The 18,916-nt window shown below is 35.3% G+C and overlaps 2 protein-coding genes across 2 annotated transcripts in view; both read right to left on the minus strand.

Moving 5' to 3' along the window:
• Nucleotides 1-777: 777 nt before the first annotated feature.
• LOC129249274 (uncharacterized) lies at nucleotides 778-2,033 on the minus strand. Its single transcript, XM_054888984.1, has one exon. The coding sequence runs from the start codon at nucleotides 1,885-1,887 to the stop codon at nucleotides 970-972; it is 918 nt and encodes a 305-aa protein (XP_054744959.1). The 5' UTR covers nucleotides 1,888-2,033; the 3' UTR covers nucleotides 778-969.
• Nucleotides 2,034-3,643: 1,610 nt separating this feature from the next.
• The window catches only part of LOC129246836 (transcription factor glial cells missing), a 28,359-nt gene continuing 13,086 nt past the window's right edge, over nucleotides 3,644-18,916 (minus strand). Inside the window, exon 2 of the mRNA XM_054885488.1 lies at nucleotides 3,644-4,751. Within this exon, the coding sequence (XP_054741463.1) occupies nucleotides 3,644-4,751 (1,108 nt within the window). The remainder of the gene's footprint in view (nucleotides 4,752-18,916) is intronic.

An 18,916-nucleotide genomic window follows, 5' to 3' on the forward strand; every position in this document is an offset into this window, starting at 1 on the left:
AAGTGCAAGCCTGGCGTTATTTAAATGTGAAAGGTATAATCAACAATGAAGTCACTTTCATGATCATGCTCCGATCAAGCTCATAGCTCGCGCATACATTCATTCTCGGGTGTAGTGGGCGTCTTGATGATTTTTTTTTTACAAATTTATGGATCTGCCTTCGAACGGCAGCTGGTTTTTTATGTGATTTTTCATGGTAGAAACACTCAGGAGGTTTACCATTGCATGTCGAGGGGCGACCGCTATTAGAAAACACTTCTTTGTCAATTGGTGTTTCATGGCCCGGGTTTCGAACCTGGCACTACCAAATTGTAGTCATGCTCCAAACCATTCGGTTACGGCACACATGCTTACTCATTCATTAGCATACAACGCAATGCTGATTGCACATCACACCGTAAATAATAATACATCATTGTAAACAGATTTGTTTCCAATGCTGGCATCTTTCAAACCCAAGCAATTTGGTTGAAAATCAGGCCCACAAATATATAAACCAAATTGGAAATTCTGACGGATTTTATAAAGGGTCAATTGGATGTTAGTAAGAGTACCTTGAATTTAAGAATGGTCCAGTGGATTTTAAGAAGCGTCAATTTGATTTTGGAATCATCAATTGGACTTTAGAAAACGTCTTTTTCTGTTGAAATAAACAAAATAGGAGAGATGTGGCTACAAATTTTCCAATTGGTTTGGTTAAGGCCCTAAAATGACTGTTCCTCTGTGAAATCCACCCATTTTAAATGCAAAGTTTAAAACCAATGAAGGCCAGACAAGTTGATCTTTTAGGCTTAAAATGTGTATTTATCGAAACTTATAAAACCATTATGCTTCGAACTTTGTACTCGTATGTACCGTACCATGTACCATGCATGTTTTTATGTTTATGATCGTTAAGTTTAGAAAACTTTTATAAACGCTGCTCTTTATTATCTCTTTTGGAGGTATGAAATACGCTCACGCGCTTCCCTATTCACTGAACTCCATATGTTCATCTTCATCCCCTTCGACCTCCTCGTCAGAATTATTATCATTACTGGAATGCAACGTTATTTCGATTTCGATGACAGAATTGTTGTGATGTCCGTCGCCGCCTGCTTCTTCATCCGCTAATACTTCTGTACTAGAAGCATGTTCGATGAACAAAGTATTAGATTGGTTTTGCAAAGTTGAGTGACTGTTATTAGGAGTATTTCCAGTAGCCGATACCTCGTTTATGGAAAAGACCTCGTCGCTTCCATTAGAATCAAAAAAATTAAAAGCTGCGGATGAACGTTGGCATAGCTTCGGCGAATTATTATCATTTTCTGAAGATTGAATTTTGTTTGGCTGCACCAAAAAATCTTTCCTACAGACATCACTACATTGTTTTTCACATTTAAATTGTGTTCCATTAATACAACTTGGTTTTGCATCTTCATTTTTTCCTTGACAAAATTTTGTTTCATTTAAGTCTTTAGTTGAAGCTCTGCAAAGACCATTCACAAATCCACATGGCAGCGTAGTTGCTTGCGCTTCTGGTTCTGGTACTGTATGCTCTTGGTTAGGGGGAGAGTTAATCTTTTGATGGCATTCTTCACATATACTACCAACACTGTTCTTTCGAGAATTACACACAGTTGAGGTTAAAGAATAAGAGTCCCTTCCGAAAACTTTTGCTTCTTGTTGATTGTGAATTGGCAGAAAAGATTGATTTTGATTGTGACCAAGACTTGAACTGCGGAATCTTCTATCAACTATGACATTATCTCTGCCTCTTAAATTTCGTCTGGTGCTACAACTAGAACGATGAAAACCATATGGTTGATTTCTTGGCCTGTTCCTTATCAATTCTACAAGGTTAACACTTTGTTTCACACGATATCTTCGTAATTTTTCATGCTTCATATTGATAAAAGATGGCCCCCCTTCTAATCTGCGAATGTTTTAAATATTGTTTGAAACTCAAAATTTTGTGTTGTTATAATCGAATTTCAACCGCAGAATAAATTTCCTAAAGTCTAATGCCAAAAGTCGAAATTTCACTTTTAGTTTTAATTGATTTAATATTATAGAAATTCAATGCAAATTTGATGCCACGTAGGTCTACAGTTGTTAAAATTTTACAGTGATATCTTTATGCCATATGCAAATTAATATATCTCTGTTTATTATGTACACACTCCTGAACCGTTCATCCGATTACGATGAAACTTTGGTGAACTTTTGTCTGTACGCCAAGATGTTATAAATTCGCAGGTGGCGTTGAAGCCGAAATATTTATAAGAATCCAATTTGTATATGGATATATTCGTTACTTAAAAGTAAAATGGCCTAATAGGGAAATCAAAATCTGTTGCAGGTAATCATTATTCAGTAATCATAGCTTCTATTCCAAAGTAATTCAATTAAAAATCGTAAGTAAATTATCCGGCCGAGATCTCTACTCATTCTTTTCGCTATGGCAACACATTCAAAAAGAATGAGTAATGGAGTTTCCGTAGACTAGTCGCAGAAACGGCAGGAGTTGGTGGACCATATCCCGAGCCCTTGCAGATAGCTATGCAATCTGCATTGACCTGTGAGAATGCCAGGCGTACCCTCATAGTTTGGTAAGAGCTTATGTCACGTAACCGTGGCTCCTCGCTTCTAAACCCCTCATTGATAGTATGTTGTTTGAGCAAGCAAGGTAAAACCTCATTAATTTCGTGGCGGCAGCCTCTCTTTCCCATGCGTCCGCTACTTGGTTCCCAGTATACTCCTGTGTCCTAGACCCCTTGTACGCCTGATGCGTTTATGTGTGGGTGAATTTAATTTATCGATGCATTAAAGGACTAATGAGGACTGTTTTGGACGGGTTTAAAGTCAGCACACCAGCACACCATCTTTATTTCAGGTTTACAGGTATTTGCATTCCATCGCAAAGGGTATTCTTGAACCTTCCCCTTGCTATGATTATGTTGTTAGTCGACAGGTGCAGTAAGTAATCGACTCTATTAAATTCCACATGAGAGATGATAGCACCGCCCCCTACGGGCACCCTTTACCCATTTCAAGTTGGATACTACTGTCCGGCATTGCGGTTTCAGCTATCCTTGTAAGTAGAAGGACCTGTATCCATTTGCAGATGGGTGTTTATGTAGTACGAATATTTACTTCTTATTTTAATTATGTAAGTTATATATTAAATTTATACACGCTCAGTCGTTCCCATGGTATCATAATTTTGTTCACATGGCGGTTGTTCGTAACAGCGATTGGAATCAAGACGGATATAGACAGTTCGGTTGCCCCTGCGCACGATAACTCGAGCAAACATTTACATATATAATTCAATGACTCATGTCCTAGCTATTACCTTTGGCTACTGCGAACTAAACATCAACTAACACAATGTAACCCACAAAAAACACTACCGAAAATTTCCCCTTGATATCTATGTGCGTGCGAGACACATGTATGTTACCTCTGCACGTAATAATAATAATGAATATAACAATAATATTATGAAGATTATTTTTTAAATAAACATTTGGTATATTTATATTTATTTCATTAAAATTCCAATAAACATGAAATAAAGGGAGGATTAAATATTTATATGTATTATATATTATGTATAAATGAAAATGTTTCAAAACAACATAAGAAAATGTTAAATAATTTAAATACAAATGTTCCAAGCAGCATTGTCGACACCTGAATTACAATAGTAAAAATCGGTATTTGTGTTGGTTTCGGAGGTTGAGCACTGGTATTGTATCTGATGATTTTCTGCGTTCTTTTCGAAAGAACTTGTGATTTGATAATCATCAACCGCTGGTAGATCTCTGGAAATGTGAGGCAGTGGAATTTGTGGCATTGCAACTGGTTCAAACGGTTCAAACATCGTGTTAAATATTTCAGAAGTTTGTGCAGCAAAGTATGCAACCGACCTGGCAAATTCCTGCCTCTGGTTGTTAACGATGGTAAGAGAGCTGGAAGACGAAGAGCATGGCACAGAGGAAGGAAAATAATCATCTGAATTATACCCTGAACTAGACGTTACGCTCGATGTGTCGTCATAACTTTCATTAACGCGATAAGTATCGTGATATACTGGTGTACAAAACTGAGCGTCATTTGCTGAATTTAAGTCCACTGTCTTAGTTACGCTGTTTAGATGTTGTAACTGATGTCGTTGCATGGCCGGGGAATAATAAAGCGATACCGAAGACGTGACAGCTGATGGAGTTTGACGATTTTCAAGTATTGTAAACGCATTCTCATGCCTATGAAAGTTAGATGATGAGCTCATTTGACTTAAATTCGAATTACTCGAAAACGTGTTGGCATTAACATACAAATTTGAAGGCATGAAAGATGAAGTTGCTGGCAAAATTTTTAGATGTTCCGAAGTTTCCTGCTTGTGCGCCAAAGGAACCACTTTGTGACAGCTTTCATAAATACCACAATGATTAACAATGCTGTGTTTTTCCATTAAGTTTAGATCATGAGGAGCATTTATTAGGCAACTTGCATTACTTTGATGTTTGTTTTCTAAATTACGGATGGTTTTTCCACGTGAAAGGGCAATTGAATCGTTGCGTACTCGCCGACTGTTACCAAAGAGACGTCGAGTTTCAGTTGAACCCTTTACTTCAGGCCTTGGATGGTCATGAGTTCCTTTCGCTTGAAAGAAGATGACATTATTGGCCCGACGCCAAAAATGAGTTACTGGATAACCACAGTGCCCTTTACAAGTTTGTATTTCTAGCCGACCCGAACAATTTCTGAAAATAAATGAAATATTAGTTGGAGTATGTCTTACATTTTTGTTAAACAGTATTCTATTTGAAAATGAGTTTTGAAAACTTTTTTTGCTCAAATATAATTCACATATAAATTGCATATGTTTACCATCCCCTTGACAGCCACATTTGGGAAAAATTCAAAAACATGTCGGTTAATTGATGGTCGCATGTGTTATGAATAATGATTCAAAAATAATAATGATTGAATGACGGTTATTAATGATATGTGAATGAAGAAAACAAAGTAAAAGAATGACGAGGAAATGACAAAATAAAAAATACATAATATACGAAAGCAGAGTGTATATTATGATCTCAGCTGCGACCAAATTTCACAAATTTCTGATTCTTTCTTTACTTATAAGCCTGTCCGATGTAGTTGTAATTAGTTCAATGGGTCGGATCAGTAAGAACGGTTATTTAAACATCTATTGTATCCAAGTTTTGTTTATTTTGTGATATCCGCTATCGATAGTGGAGAGCTATCATTTTAGATACAGATCACTTGTATGGTCGCAAAATACCTGTTTTTTTTGACGTGATGACGTCTTATAATTCGATTTAGCCGGCTGCACGCGCGAAAAAATGTGTCGTTACCTTGCTCATTTGTCGTTACCTTGCTCATTTGTCGTTACCTTGCTCATTTGTCGTTACCTTGCTCATTGTCGTTACCTTGAATGAACTGCAAGCGAAAGCGCGGAACGAACGACAAAGCAAACAAAGCAAACGAACGGCAACGTTCGACATCTTGCTCTCTCCTACTTAAGTGAGCGTATATATGTATGTATATGCGCATATGTACATATATAAATTCACGTATTTGTATTTGCATATGCCTTCTTGTTGATTATTATTAATTTGATTTACTTGAAGAATTTAAAATAAAACCAAGCTTGTTAATAATAACTCTTGTTTTAATGTTATTATTATTAATTTTTTTATTATATATGAAGGAAAAAATGTATGGTAATATTTACCATATACCTTATAAGATATGTATATAAACATGCATATACATATACAATTTCGCGCAATTTTCAAAAAGAACAAATCTATATGTAAAGATGCATACAAGTCATATGGACATATCAAATATACGAATCTATTCCGTACGCAAGCAAATGTAAGCTAATGTGCTTGAACTGCAAGCGAGAGCGCGGAACGAACGACAAAGAGCACAATTGGCCCCCGCGTTCGGCAACGTTCGACATCTGGCTCTGTCCTACTTGAGTGAGCATATATATGTATGTATATGCGCATTTGTATGTATATAAATTCACATACTTGTATTTGCATATGCCTTCTTCCTGTGTGCAGGGTAATGAACCATTTCTCTGTTGAGAACAGGACAATGATAGAAAAAGTAGGAAATGAAAGGGAGTGTAAAGTGTCTTGAAAAAGGCAAATCGATGATGGTGCCTCTTAGTGTTGTTGACTTATTAACGTTTGATGCACAATCGAAATTGAAGATATCTTTCATGAATTTGATAAATGTTTCGTCATTTTTCACGTTTGTGTAAATGTAACTTGACCTATTCCATTGCAATTCCATTTACCTCCTCCTCTACATCCATACAAAATATCTATCAAACAAATAAAATTAAAATTTTGTTTTGAAAATCGCAACCATTCCATCAATATTTTCTTATGACGTTGTCACGTTAAACTATCGTCAGTAAACCGACTTTACAGACAACCTCTTTTTTTTAATCCATTTATTTATTGAAATCTGTTTATTAACTTTCATAGTATACTAGATATGCCTGGAAAACACCCAAAACATGTGTAGATGTTTCCTTATTAGCTTAATAATATTAGCTTAATAAATCCGATGTTGACTTCATCTTCAGTATGTTAAAGGAGATGGGATTGCGAGTTATCTCTGATATGAAAGAGTTTGAGTGCTTTTAGAGTCTTATATTGTGCGATGTAGCTAGTTTTTTTATTTCTTGAGCAATTGTAGGAAATTTGAATTCACTATGGATTTGGACATTTGTGATATAATATGGTGTGTTTCTAATCATTCTAAGTGCTTTCGATTGGAATCTTCGGGGTATTTCGATGGAAGAACTGACAAATCGTTGGTATAGAGCAAGTATAAGTTTATTATGCTGCCCTGGGGCACAACAGCTAAACTTTCACAGAATTCCGAGTGGTCTTCGTTCTGCTGAACAAAGAAATGTCGGCCTTTGAGGTAGGACTTGATAAAAGTGTAATAATTAATGACTTTATTTAATTGAACGAAGCATAAAATAATATTGCAATAACTGTTTGCTTTGTCACTGCCGCTTTGAAATATTTAAGAAGCTGTCTTTAAGTCGTGCAGTACTGTTGCTAATGTATGCATCATAAGTGTTTAAAGGAAATATTTTGAATATAGTGAAATAAAGTGATATTTGTACAGTTTAAATTCATTGTAAAAATAAGAAGAAAATATTACGAATACGACGAATTTCGAAAACCCCTATTGTAAATTTGGGTCTTTAATACATGTTTCTCGATATTTTGGTGTTTTCATTGTTCTCTAAGAACGAAATATAAATAGAAATAAGAGACGGACTAGCTGGGTAAAATAAAAAAGACTAAATGCCAACCTCACTCCACTCACCATACCGTTAAGAACTGATAAAGCGAACCCTTCTAAGACAAAGTATAAAATTGATGAAAACTTTGTTACCAAAAATGTAGTTCTGAATTTAAAATATGGTGTAATAAAGCCCATCCTAATGGTAAGAAGTCACCAGTCTGGTAGAATACGGAAATTACCGCCTTGAGAAGGGTAACAAGGAGGATATCAAGTCTAGCAAACAGAACGGGATTTTGGCAAGTCAATAAGAATGCCCTAATTATTTTCAAAAAATCTTACACAAATATTTATAATATTTGGAAAGGGTACAAAGGGCAGCATCCATGCTTATTACAGGAACGCTGCCTTCTACCCCTACTAAAATACTGCAGATCTTCTTCCCATAGATGTCTACGACGAATTCCGGGCTTAATCATGCTTAATGCAAGCCTACCCCAAAATGATTTCAGATTTGGGCACTCGAAAATTATCGGAAAACTTCCGGGAACAATTAATTAATTCCCAAGATTAATTCTGTTTTGAAAATAATTATTCCACGCGAAACCCAGTTTATACAAATACAATGCATATGATTACAGTGGTTCAAGAAAACAGTCAGATTAAAATTAAGTATATTACAACTAAAGGGTGACATATGGTATACTTATGCTTAGAAATTACGTATCTGACGCTCTATCCAGCTGACCAAAAATCAGCCACAATATCAATTTAGTGTCGCTATAAAAGTTCTTACTGGCCTGAGGAGCAAAGACCGCTTTGTACCATAGCTTTCTTAGAACAAAATAAGTTTTACTTAAACCTTGGTTGATATAATCCAAACATCTGAAATATTAATTAATTTTGTAACCGAGACTAATTACTACTGGTGCAGAATTGATCGATGTGCCCTTCAGAGTTAGTGTTGTTATGACTTTAGGTTTCGTTGGATTTAGGCTCAAATTATTCGACTTGACCTAAATAGAATTAGAGTGGATATCTTCATTCACTTTAGCTTTTGAGTTCTCAGTGACACCAATTCGGTGAGAAAGATAAATTTGGACATACAAACGATATCATCAATGAAAATCCTGAACAAAATTGGAGTTTTCTTAGCTCAGAACAGCCTTTTTAACCACCACCTTTCCCAACAATTACTAAGGTAGTTTTCGAGCAAATACAGAAAATTCAAAAACACTTGTTCAGTTTAAGTACGAATATAATGCGATCATAATTCGTGGAAGCAACTAATCGGGTTAAAATAGTTAAATCACCCTTATCGAAAGCAGGTTGAATATCGTCGGTTACTTTAAGCGTAGCTATATCACAGTTGTGACTCCTTCTGTATTTAGCCTGGATCTCCATAAAAGCTTATTTTTGCACGATATTCGACTATATGCATGACGGAAATCTGACGGAAAAGAACGCAAGGGGTTTTTGGAAATTAGAGTAACCTTGACTATCTTCCAGGCATCCGGAAATGAATGAATGTACTTTGAAATATGTATAAGCTTCCGCTTATGAATAATTGGATTTTGTTGTGCTATACAATATTTTAGACCTCCAAATTCTCAAAAAAGCCTTCAAATGCAGTTTGTTTGCGTTTTTATGCGGAAGACGCCGCGGCAAGAAAGTGTGTGCATGCGTATAATTTCCTGTGTTTGGTTGTTTCCATTGCTTTCGCCTACTCTTCTTCTTTACAAACAAGTAATTCCCCTTCCTTTTGTTTGTTTATTGATGGACGCTGCCTGCTTCACGAAAGCGGTAAAGTGGTGGAATTTTAGGTGACCCATCACTTTACAACCATTTGCTTTCTCACGTTAGTTCACTTCATGACCGTTAGCCGAAGCTGGAGGTTGTGAGTTACTTGGACTACCCAGGAGAGGAATCGCTTCCAGCAATTAGAGAGCTAATGCACCTCTGTGAATATCCCCGCCCTTCGGTAGTCAAATCACAAAAGATGGTGGTTCAGTTACAGATTTATCAGCTCGTATTTTTAAAGCACAAACAGCGTTTAATAAGCAAGCTTAGCAGACTATGGCGTCACTAAAACCACACTTAAAATCTTTAATACCAGCGTTAAATCGGTCCTCCTATAAGGTTCAGGGGCCTGACTTGTGTCTGACCACATAAGTCGACGTCTTCAAACGTTTGTCAACAATTGCCTTAGAATTATATACCGTATCTTTTTGCCGAGAACGATCTCCAATATGGACTTTCTTCTGCTTACTAAAGCTGCCCAATGAATTCCGAAATAAAAAAGTAAAAATGGAATAGGATTGGACATACTCTCCGCAGAGAAGACGACAATGTTGCCAAATGGCTTTTCAATGGAATCTGGAAGGAAGTCGACGGAGAGGTTGCCCACGTCAAACTTGGATGCACACAATCGCCCACGAGAGTCCTTCAACCATCACCTGGAGCCAAATCAGACAAATAGCGGCTGACAAAAATCATTCCAGAACATTTGTTTCCGCCCCATGCTCCGACTAGAAGCGATATAATATGCATTATGATGTTTTCCTTATATAGTTCGAGAACGCCATCTAAATGTATAATTTATCAAGGAAAAAAAATGCCCGGGGTAATTGAGCTAAAACTATATTATTAAATTTCAGATTCGACAATCTAAATTATTAAAAATTATGCTGAATTTGCCACGGCAACGGCAGAGTTGCATCCCCAAAATAACGTGGTTCTTCCCTCGAATCGTATTGATAAAATGACTGACAAATTCGAGCGTTTCTATAATATATCGCAACCCTTTAATTAGTAATTTATATGACTCTCAATTCTACCTATACAGCAACTTTACTTATACAGCTATATTAGTTATATACATATATATTGCGCGTTATTTATGAACTTCTTTTTTTTTAATTTTTGAAATTCGTTCATATAAAAAGTTTTTTACTCCTTTTAGCTCATTTATACCAATCATAACCTACAATTATCTTTTATAATATCTTAATATAGCTGTAAAGTTTACTGAAGAACTAGATCCTCATGAAATGTATTATATTTAAAATAAATCAATAGACAAATAAAAATATGTATGTGTCGATTTTATTCATTGTTAGCATGCGTTTTGGAAATAGTACATGACTCTACTTATATATTATCAGACCCGGTCTTTCTCTCAATCAAAGCCAAAATTCAGACCTCTGCTTCGGAGTTCAAGCCAAGTGGTGCAAATCGGCGAGGCATTGGGAACACTGGCAATTGGAAACTTGAATTTTCTGATGTGGTCACATCACAACCTTCCACTTCAAATAGTGCTGAAGTGTAACTGGAAACATTTTTTGACGCTTGTAGTTCCATAAATTATAAAAATTTGAAAAGTTGCAACTCTGGTTTCCAATACAAACCGAAGATAATTGAGGTTTGCAGTTGAAACGATATTAAACCAAGAAGTACTGGTTGTAATTGTGAGCGAGTTGTCATGCTCTTCCCCGAAAAGATGAGGTAAGATAAAGAAGTGCTGCGAATCACTTCATTAAAAGCTACCACACTTTTCCGCAGATGATTGGTGATAGTCTCTCAGTTAATCAATATAATATTGTATTACACGCAACCGAGATAAAAGTAGAAGTAAGTTGTATCCGGAATATAAATAAATTAAAATTGCCAAAGAGGGTTATTGTCCTTCAGGGACTGATATTACGGAGGTAACTGCGGAAGTTCCACTCCAGGCCTTAATTAATTATACTACATGTGTAGTTAGATAGACAAGAGTGAATGAAGTGATTCTTTCAAATACAAAAGTTCTCAAATGCTCTATCCTGGACTTAATAATTAAATGCGGTGTGATGGAGCTGCACATATCTATATATATAAAAATGAAATGATGTTCGTTCGTCCGCATTTTTTTGGGCCGATACGAGGCCAATTTTATTCGTTCTTTTTTCATATTATAGGGATCCACTAGGGGAAGGTTTTTAGCAAAAAAAAATTTCTTTTAAATATTTTCTTCATATAAAAAAAAGAAAAAATCAAAATATTGTCCAAAACAAAACTTGCTCGATTGTTAGATTAAAGTAAGTTTCGAATCGACATTCATTTTATGTGTAATTTTATGTGTACAACTTTTTTTGAATTTTTTGTATTTGTATTGTGATACAGAAATGTATTGTATACAGAAATTTCAAATGATTCGAATGAAAATTTTTTTTTTTTTTTTATTTCTTCCATAAAATATTACACCTGTCGTTAGACAATAAGTAATTTGATTTACAAAAAGATGGAATGAGAGTGATATTGAAGGGCCAATGCCCCCAAGCTCATTTAGAAGAAATATATACATATTATTTAAAAACAAGTGGTTAACAAACAATGATATATACGATTAGTTGACAATTGATTACAAGGATTTTGCAAGATCTGTTGGTGTTTGACGGTTAAGCCGACTTTGGGTAGATTTTTATTTATTTGGTAGTCTTCTCATCATAGGATTTGTATGCCTTAATAGTCTATTTATGTGTCTTCTGCTAGCGCTTTGTATTGTTTCATCAATAGTATCGATGTCAAGGTCGCGATGAATATCTGCGTTAGGTATGTACCAAGGTGCATTAGTTAAGGTCCTAAGTATTTATGAAAATAATGTTTCAATTCAATTGAGCAATGCTTTCTTTGACCAATTCTATATGGAAATGAATGCGTTTGCAAACGATGTTTTCGGCTATGAACAAATGTTGGAATCGAATGAAAAAGGAAAGAAACGCGAAATGATAAAAAAAATTCTTGAATTCTTTGTTTATTTCTCATTTTTTCAGAAGTACACCATACAAGAACTCATTCCAACTCTGATTTTGAAATCCTGTTCGACTTGGTGATCGATAATTTTGTCACTATAATGGTCAATGGAAATTTGCGTGTATCAGACCCTGCATATTATTTACCATATCAACTTTTTATGGAACATATGGACCAAATGAACACAAAAAAATAATTTAGTTTTGTTTTGATTTTTTGCAACATTTTGGTTTTCAGTTAATACAATAAAAACAATACTGTTTTTTTCGTGAACACAAAATTCTAAATTTATTACGTTGTTTGTTTAGAATTTTTTTAGAAAAAAGAGTAAATTTTTTGGTTTTGAGGAAATTTGTTTATTGTTGCTATTTGTGAAAGCGTAGATATTTGTAAGTATTTGACTATAATCCTAAAAGTTAATGGAATACCACTATGACACATAGAAAACATTTTTTCAAAGGGGTGTTTTTCGAAAATTATAAAAAAAATTGTTTTCAAAAATTTTGAAGAAATAAAGTAAAATAAAAAAATTTCGAAAGCATGAAATTTTTTCAAAACCAAATTTTCCTCAAAAAGATAAAAGAAATTTCTTCGAAGAGGTGTTTTTCTAAAATTACAAAAAAAAAATTTCAAAAATTTTAAACAAATAAAATAAAATAAAACTTTTTCAAGGGTATGAAATTTTTTCAAAACAAAATTTTCTGAAAATCAAACAAAATTTAAAAAAAAAATGGTGTTTTCAAAGCATTTCATATTCCACTATTAATAGAGAATACATTTTTTCGAGGGGGTGTTTTTCAAAGCGGAAAAAAATCTTTTTTAACAAATCAATTTAAACTTTTACAAAAGTGTGAAATTTTTTCAAGAACAAAATTTTCTCAAAAACGTTAAATTAAAAAAAAATAGTTTTTTCAAAATATTTAATTTTCAGCAATTAACTGAGAAGAAATTTGTTAGAGCGAAGTGTTTTTCAAAACTTCAAAAAACACTTTTTAACCAAAAAAAATAAACCTTTTTTCAAAAACAACAGGAATGATAACATTGCATAACAATTTCTGCACTTTTGCACAGTCTAAAGAGGCATTGATACAGAGTGTATTTCCAAACATAGTTCAACATTACAAAAACCATGATTGACTCAGCGAAAGAGCAATTTTAGCTGAGAAAAATAAGGACGTCAATGATATAAATTCAGCTATTTTAGATCAAATACCTGGTGACATAGTTGCGTATAAGTCAATGGACACTATTACTGATCAAGATGTAAATTATCCAACTGAATTCTTAAACTCACTCGATTTACCAGGCTTACCACCTCATAATTTACGATTAAAAATTGGAGCACCGATTATTATGCTGCGCAATAGTAATGTGCCCCGACTTTGCAACGGTACCAGACTCGCTGTGAAGAAGCTAATGGGTAACGTTATCGAAGCAACAATTTTGAAAGGGAAGTACAAAGGAGAAGACATTTTGATACCCTGAATTCCACTGACTCCGGCGGATTTACCATTCGATTTCAAACGTTTGCAGTTCCCTATTCGCCTTGCCTTCGCTATGAGAATTAATAAGGCGCAAGGACAGTCTCTACAAATGTGCGGTATTAATTTAGAATACCCAATTTTTTCTCATGGACAATTGTATGTAGCTTGCTCACGAGTTGGCAAACCATCGTCATTATTCACGCGAAAGATGAAAAAACCAAAAACGTTGTCTACCAAAAAGTGTTACAATAAAGTTCGAATGAAATTGTATCAAAGAATTTGCTTTGTTTCGTATTAATTTAATTCTCTTTCGGCAAATCATTGAATTTATCGTCTAGCGAAGCGGGCGAGGGTACGCTAGTCCAATATAAACAAACCTTAAAACGCGAACAAGCAGATAAAACACTTCTTTCAATTTCTAAGACGGCAATTGAAATGGCTGTAAATGCTGAATGTGGCAAAAATATAATATAGCAAAATCCATCGCATCTTCAACAAGACTCTGGCGACCTATGAAATTTGTCTTTTCCAAGGAGACCAGGAGTTAATTATTATGGAAGTTAAAAGAAATAAATTCAAGATTTCATTCCAACCAAAATTCTCGTCGGTAATTTCGAGGTTTTGATAAAGTCTGCTTTTGTCCTTTGCATGAAAAATTTACAATGCCCTTTCTTTTTTCTCATATGTGTGAAGCCAAGCCCAGTAAAATGAATAATAGGAATGTAAGTCGTGAAAGTGAAGAAAGTGAACGCGAACTTCCCTTCATTTGGCCGATCTGATCCATGCATTGAATTTCGTTTACACATTATTTACAAGCTGCCTGCCAATAAGGAAGAAAGGTAAAAGTAAAAGTTTAATAGTTTAAGTAGGACGCAGGAGGTCTTTAAAAATTACTGTGGTTTACTTGTCCACAACATTCAGCCCAAGCGGTGGTAACATTAACAACAGTAACTCTGTTCGAAATTTATTACGAAATTCAGAAAAGTCTGCTAAAATAACTGGTATATTTCATGTATTTTAAAAGCGATTAACTCAAGTTTTAAAATTCATAACGATCAATTGGAAGAATGTGCGAAGGTAACTGGGGAAACATTTATTTTATCCAATGTTTATAACAGTGCACAATATATTGTGCCATAGAAAATATGTTTTATTTTCTTGTATAATAAATATAATCCCAATAAAAAATATTTTGATTGTACAGGGTTTTTGAGAAAAAATTGTATTCGGTAAAATAAACGGTGGAAGATCCGTTACGAAATTAGCTTTGTAGATATGTTTCAGATGAATAATTTGTTCTCCCTATTCAAGGAGCTCATGTGGTTCGTACAATTATGGAATTTGCTACGCTCGATTAGATTCCGAGTTGGAATTAAGCTACCGCAAAATGAAAGGCATGACTGGAATCAGGCAGAGCATCAACGATAATAGCGAAGTATTTCTTTCCCGTGTTTTCAATATATGTAACTGAAATGACATTATGGGTAAAATTTGTATAAGCTTGTTTTGAATTTCGACTGAAAGATAATGGGTATGCAACCGTTTGTGCTCGCGTTGAGAACCTCTAACTTGCTCCAAGAGCTCACTAAATGTACATAAAATCATAACAACGGATAAGTTTTAGAATCCCAAAAAATTGTCATTGGTTTGTTTTCAATAAGATTATTTCTACCTCTCAGCGTTAATCCTCTTTCACCAAGAAAAAGAAGAATTTCCAATTTTCGGTATAAAATTTCTAGCAATTTTTAGTTTTTTTTATTTCATTATTAACACGTTGACTGTCGTAGGGGTCCCGGTGACCGGCCCTCGAATTAGCTGCAGCGCCGTGGATGCCACTGATGAGCGGTAACGCAGCAAATAATAAAACATGTACATAGTGCGCCGGGTTAATATTCGGCGGCTCCGTTAGCTAGATCATGTCGTACGAATGGACGCAAACGCTCCGGGTCTGAAAGTATTCGATACGGTGCCAGAAAGTGATACCAGAGGAAGAGGAAGACCTCACTGCGTTGAAAGAACCAAATGGGGAAGGACTTGGCTCACTTGGCATTTCTGGCACGAAAAAAAAACGACACCAAGAAAAAATAAGAAGAAGATTACAGAGCGTGAGCAAAGCAGGTACATAATGCAAACAACGTATGCAAATAATTTTTGAAGAGAAAGTCCGCAGCTTTGTTTTTGTTCTATAAAACTTTTCCTTGAACGGGAAAAATACAAGTGGATCTATCGCATCTATTGAAAACCCATGCGGCTACGGCGGCCGTACAAAACTATCTTTTAGAATGGTTAAACCCATTTTCATTTAAATGGAATTGTTAATAAGGGAAATTGCCGTTATTGAATGGAAACCCACTACTAAAATGTCAACAGCCATCCCACAGTCCCAAAGTGACGGTTGGGTGTCATTGCCAAGTGGTGGAATAATTGTACCATATTTTTTGAAAATCGTCGAGGACAACAAATTTCTGTGAACGATGGGTTCAGCAAGATGGCGCCATGTCGTACATGGTCGATACTGCGTAATTTCTTGACTATTAAATTGATAAGCCGCTTCATTGACATATCCTGGCCACCCAAGTCCACCGATCTTACCCCTATGGACTTTTTTCTGTGGGGATACCTCAAAGGTAAAGTCTATGAAACAAATCCAATAAAATAAAATATCGTTCGCGGGGTTAGTGGCATCCCGACGTCACTTCTCTGGAGAGTGGCACAGAGTACGGATGCTTGGCTTCAATGTAACGGTCAATATTTAGAAGAAATTCATTTGAAAAAAATTTACATTTACATTTGTGCGAATTTGTTATTGTAGCAATTTTTAATATACCTTAATAATAATTACTTAATGTCTTAAGACGGTTATATCAAAGATGGCAATAAATACCATATAGTCGAAATTGCAAATTACAATTACAAAAATTATAACAGTCAAAGCCAAAACTTACAGTCATTTTTTTAGAAGAAGTTGCTGTCTAGTTCTGGCCACACTGTGAAGATATTTAAACGCTGTTTAATAAAAACGCGAGATTTTATTATATCTTTCTGCCCACTTATCCAATACGGTAGTTTGACGACTGGACTCTCTTTTACATTGATAACTCTGGTGGCATTGTATTTAACGAGTCGAATTCATTTACAGGCCATTTTTTGAATTGCCAACTTTCCTGGACGAGTCTGTGGTAGTCGACCCAAAAACTGAAGTCATCACAATATTCGTTAACGACTAGTAAAAATATCGCGCTCCAAGCGTTTCAACATTAAGAAACGCCTACCACTCCCATCATTTTCTTTGGTGTGCTGAATTCTCGGATTGTCCTTCCCATGCCACGTTGTCGTCAAAGTGTAGATTTTTAAAACGTGGATCAAGCAACAGAAGCACCGAAAACTAAGAATGTTGTTCAATATTTTTAAACTTGTTCTATTCCATTCTATCATGAGATTGTTCTTTAATACAGCCCCCAAGTCCGTGTTGTCCTCAGTAATTTTTTTCCTCAACAGGCTTACCAGTGGTATAATATTAATAGATGTTAAAAATTGTTCACCACAAGCTTCTTTTGTTGCATTCTCAATTGGCTTGAAATCTTTCAAAATTTCACTGACTTACTCTACAGCTTTTTTCTGGCGAAATGCTTTCCGACATTGTTCTTAGGAGCTATTACTATTATATGTATACTATATAAATAAAAAAATGAAAAACTCAATATTTATTTTTTTTTTTTTTATTTTTTAAAAGCTTAAATAACAATAGAATTGCTAAATAAACAAAAAGATAACGCAGCGCTAGCAACGGAGGCTTTCAGCTGGCTGGTGAAGAATTGCTGGTTTATATACGTCGTAGAAGATCAGAGTCCTTCAGAAATTTATAGATTTTGGAAATGTTGGATTCGGAAGGGTTCATTAGTAGCGATAGTGTATCATGACCGTCAAAGTTCTGCCTATCTAGTCCAGAGCCAAAGGCTAACAAGTGCAGGATACTGACTGGAGTATTACAAAATCGTCACAGGCTTGGTTGCCTCCCTTGCAGTAGATATGCATTTGTAATTACACTGTGAACAATGCATAGGCGAGTATATGGCGTAGTATAGTTAGATGGGAGGGATGATAGATAAGTGGGTTTAGTACGATTAGGATTAATCCCGGAGTAATGGTGGCTATAGTGAAACCTACTACAGCTACTAGTTTGGTTTGCGTATGCTGCTTTATAAGTAGATAAACATCATTTTTACATACAAGAGATATTCATATCCTTGGCAGTATTATCAGCAATTGTATTGCCATTGATGCATGAATGCCCTGGTACCCACATGATTCTGATTTTATGAGAGTGATAAATCAGGATATTTCTTATGGTCAATAATGTGATTGGAGTTATTATAGGTCTTTATGGCCTGTAAACAGGACATTCTGTCTGTGCGTATGATGTATTTTCCCTTGGATTTTGACGAATACTGCATGGCGTAGAGAACTGCTGTTGCTTCAGCGGGGAAAACTGAGCAAAACGGAAATAGTAGTCCATACGATATAGGCTCTTCATTTTCTTTCACGACAGCAAAGGAAGTGTAATTGGCTTTGGAGCCATCGGTGAAGATTAGCTGCCAAGTAGTGCTTTTAAAGCGAGATGAAATTTCAAAAAAATGTGCACAATACCCTGCCGATGTCGTATTAGATTTTTGCATGTAACTTAATTCGTTTATAAAAGATGATTTTTTCAGCACCTATGGCGGGTGATGGCCATGTCTTGTCGATAATAATCTTAAGGGCAGTCCATTGTCTTTTGCAAAAGAGGCGCATTTGCAAATTAATGAAGCTATCTTAGGAGTCCGTGCACGCATAGCTGCCGAGTGAAAAAATGTAGCAAAGCATTAGAAGTGAGAGCAAGCTGGATAAAGTCTCCTTATATTGTCCTCCACATTGTCGATTAGTGATGGTAGACCTGATTCTGCCAAGATGTTTTTTATTGGCGAAGTAGGAAATGCACGTAAAGATCGTCGGACAGCAGTGGATGTTGGCCATATATTTCTACCCCATAGTTGATAGAGGATAAGAGGAGCGCCTTTGTAACGTTGACCAGCAATTCAGAGTTGATAAGCGAGCGTTTGCAAGATAAATATTTCACAATGTTTAACTTAAGAAATAGTTTATCTCTAACGTATTTACAGTGATGTTTAAAGGAATACTTAGAATCTAATACTATACCTAGAAACTTATGACTATCTTAGGAATTTTAGAAAATATAAGCACATCATCTGCATACATTTGGTGGGAAATGGTAGAGAACCGGGGAAAAATTGTACTAAGGGGAAACATAGGGGATCGGACGTTGGAAATAAGAACATTAAGCTTAC

The sequence above is a fragment of the Anastrepha obliqua genome, chromosome 5 (assembly GCF_027943255.1).
Source record: "Anastrepha obliqua isolate idAnaObli1 chromosome 5, idAnaObli1_1.0, whole genome shotgun sequence".
Classification (NCBI taxonomy): Eukaryota; Metazoa; Arthropoda; class Insecta; order Diptera; family Tephritidae; genus Anastrepha; species Anastrepha obliqua.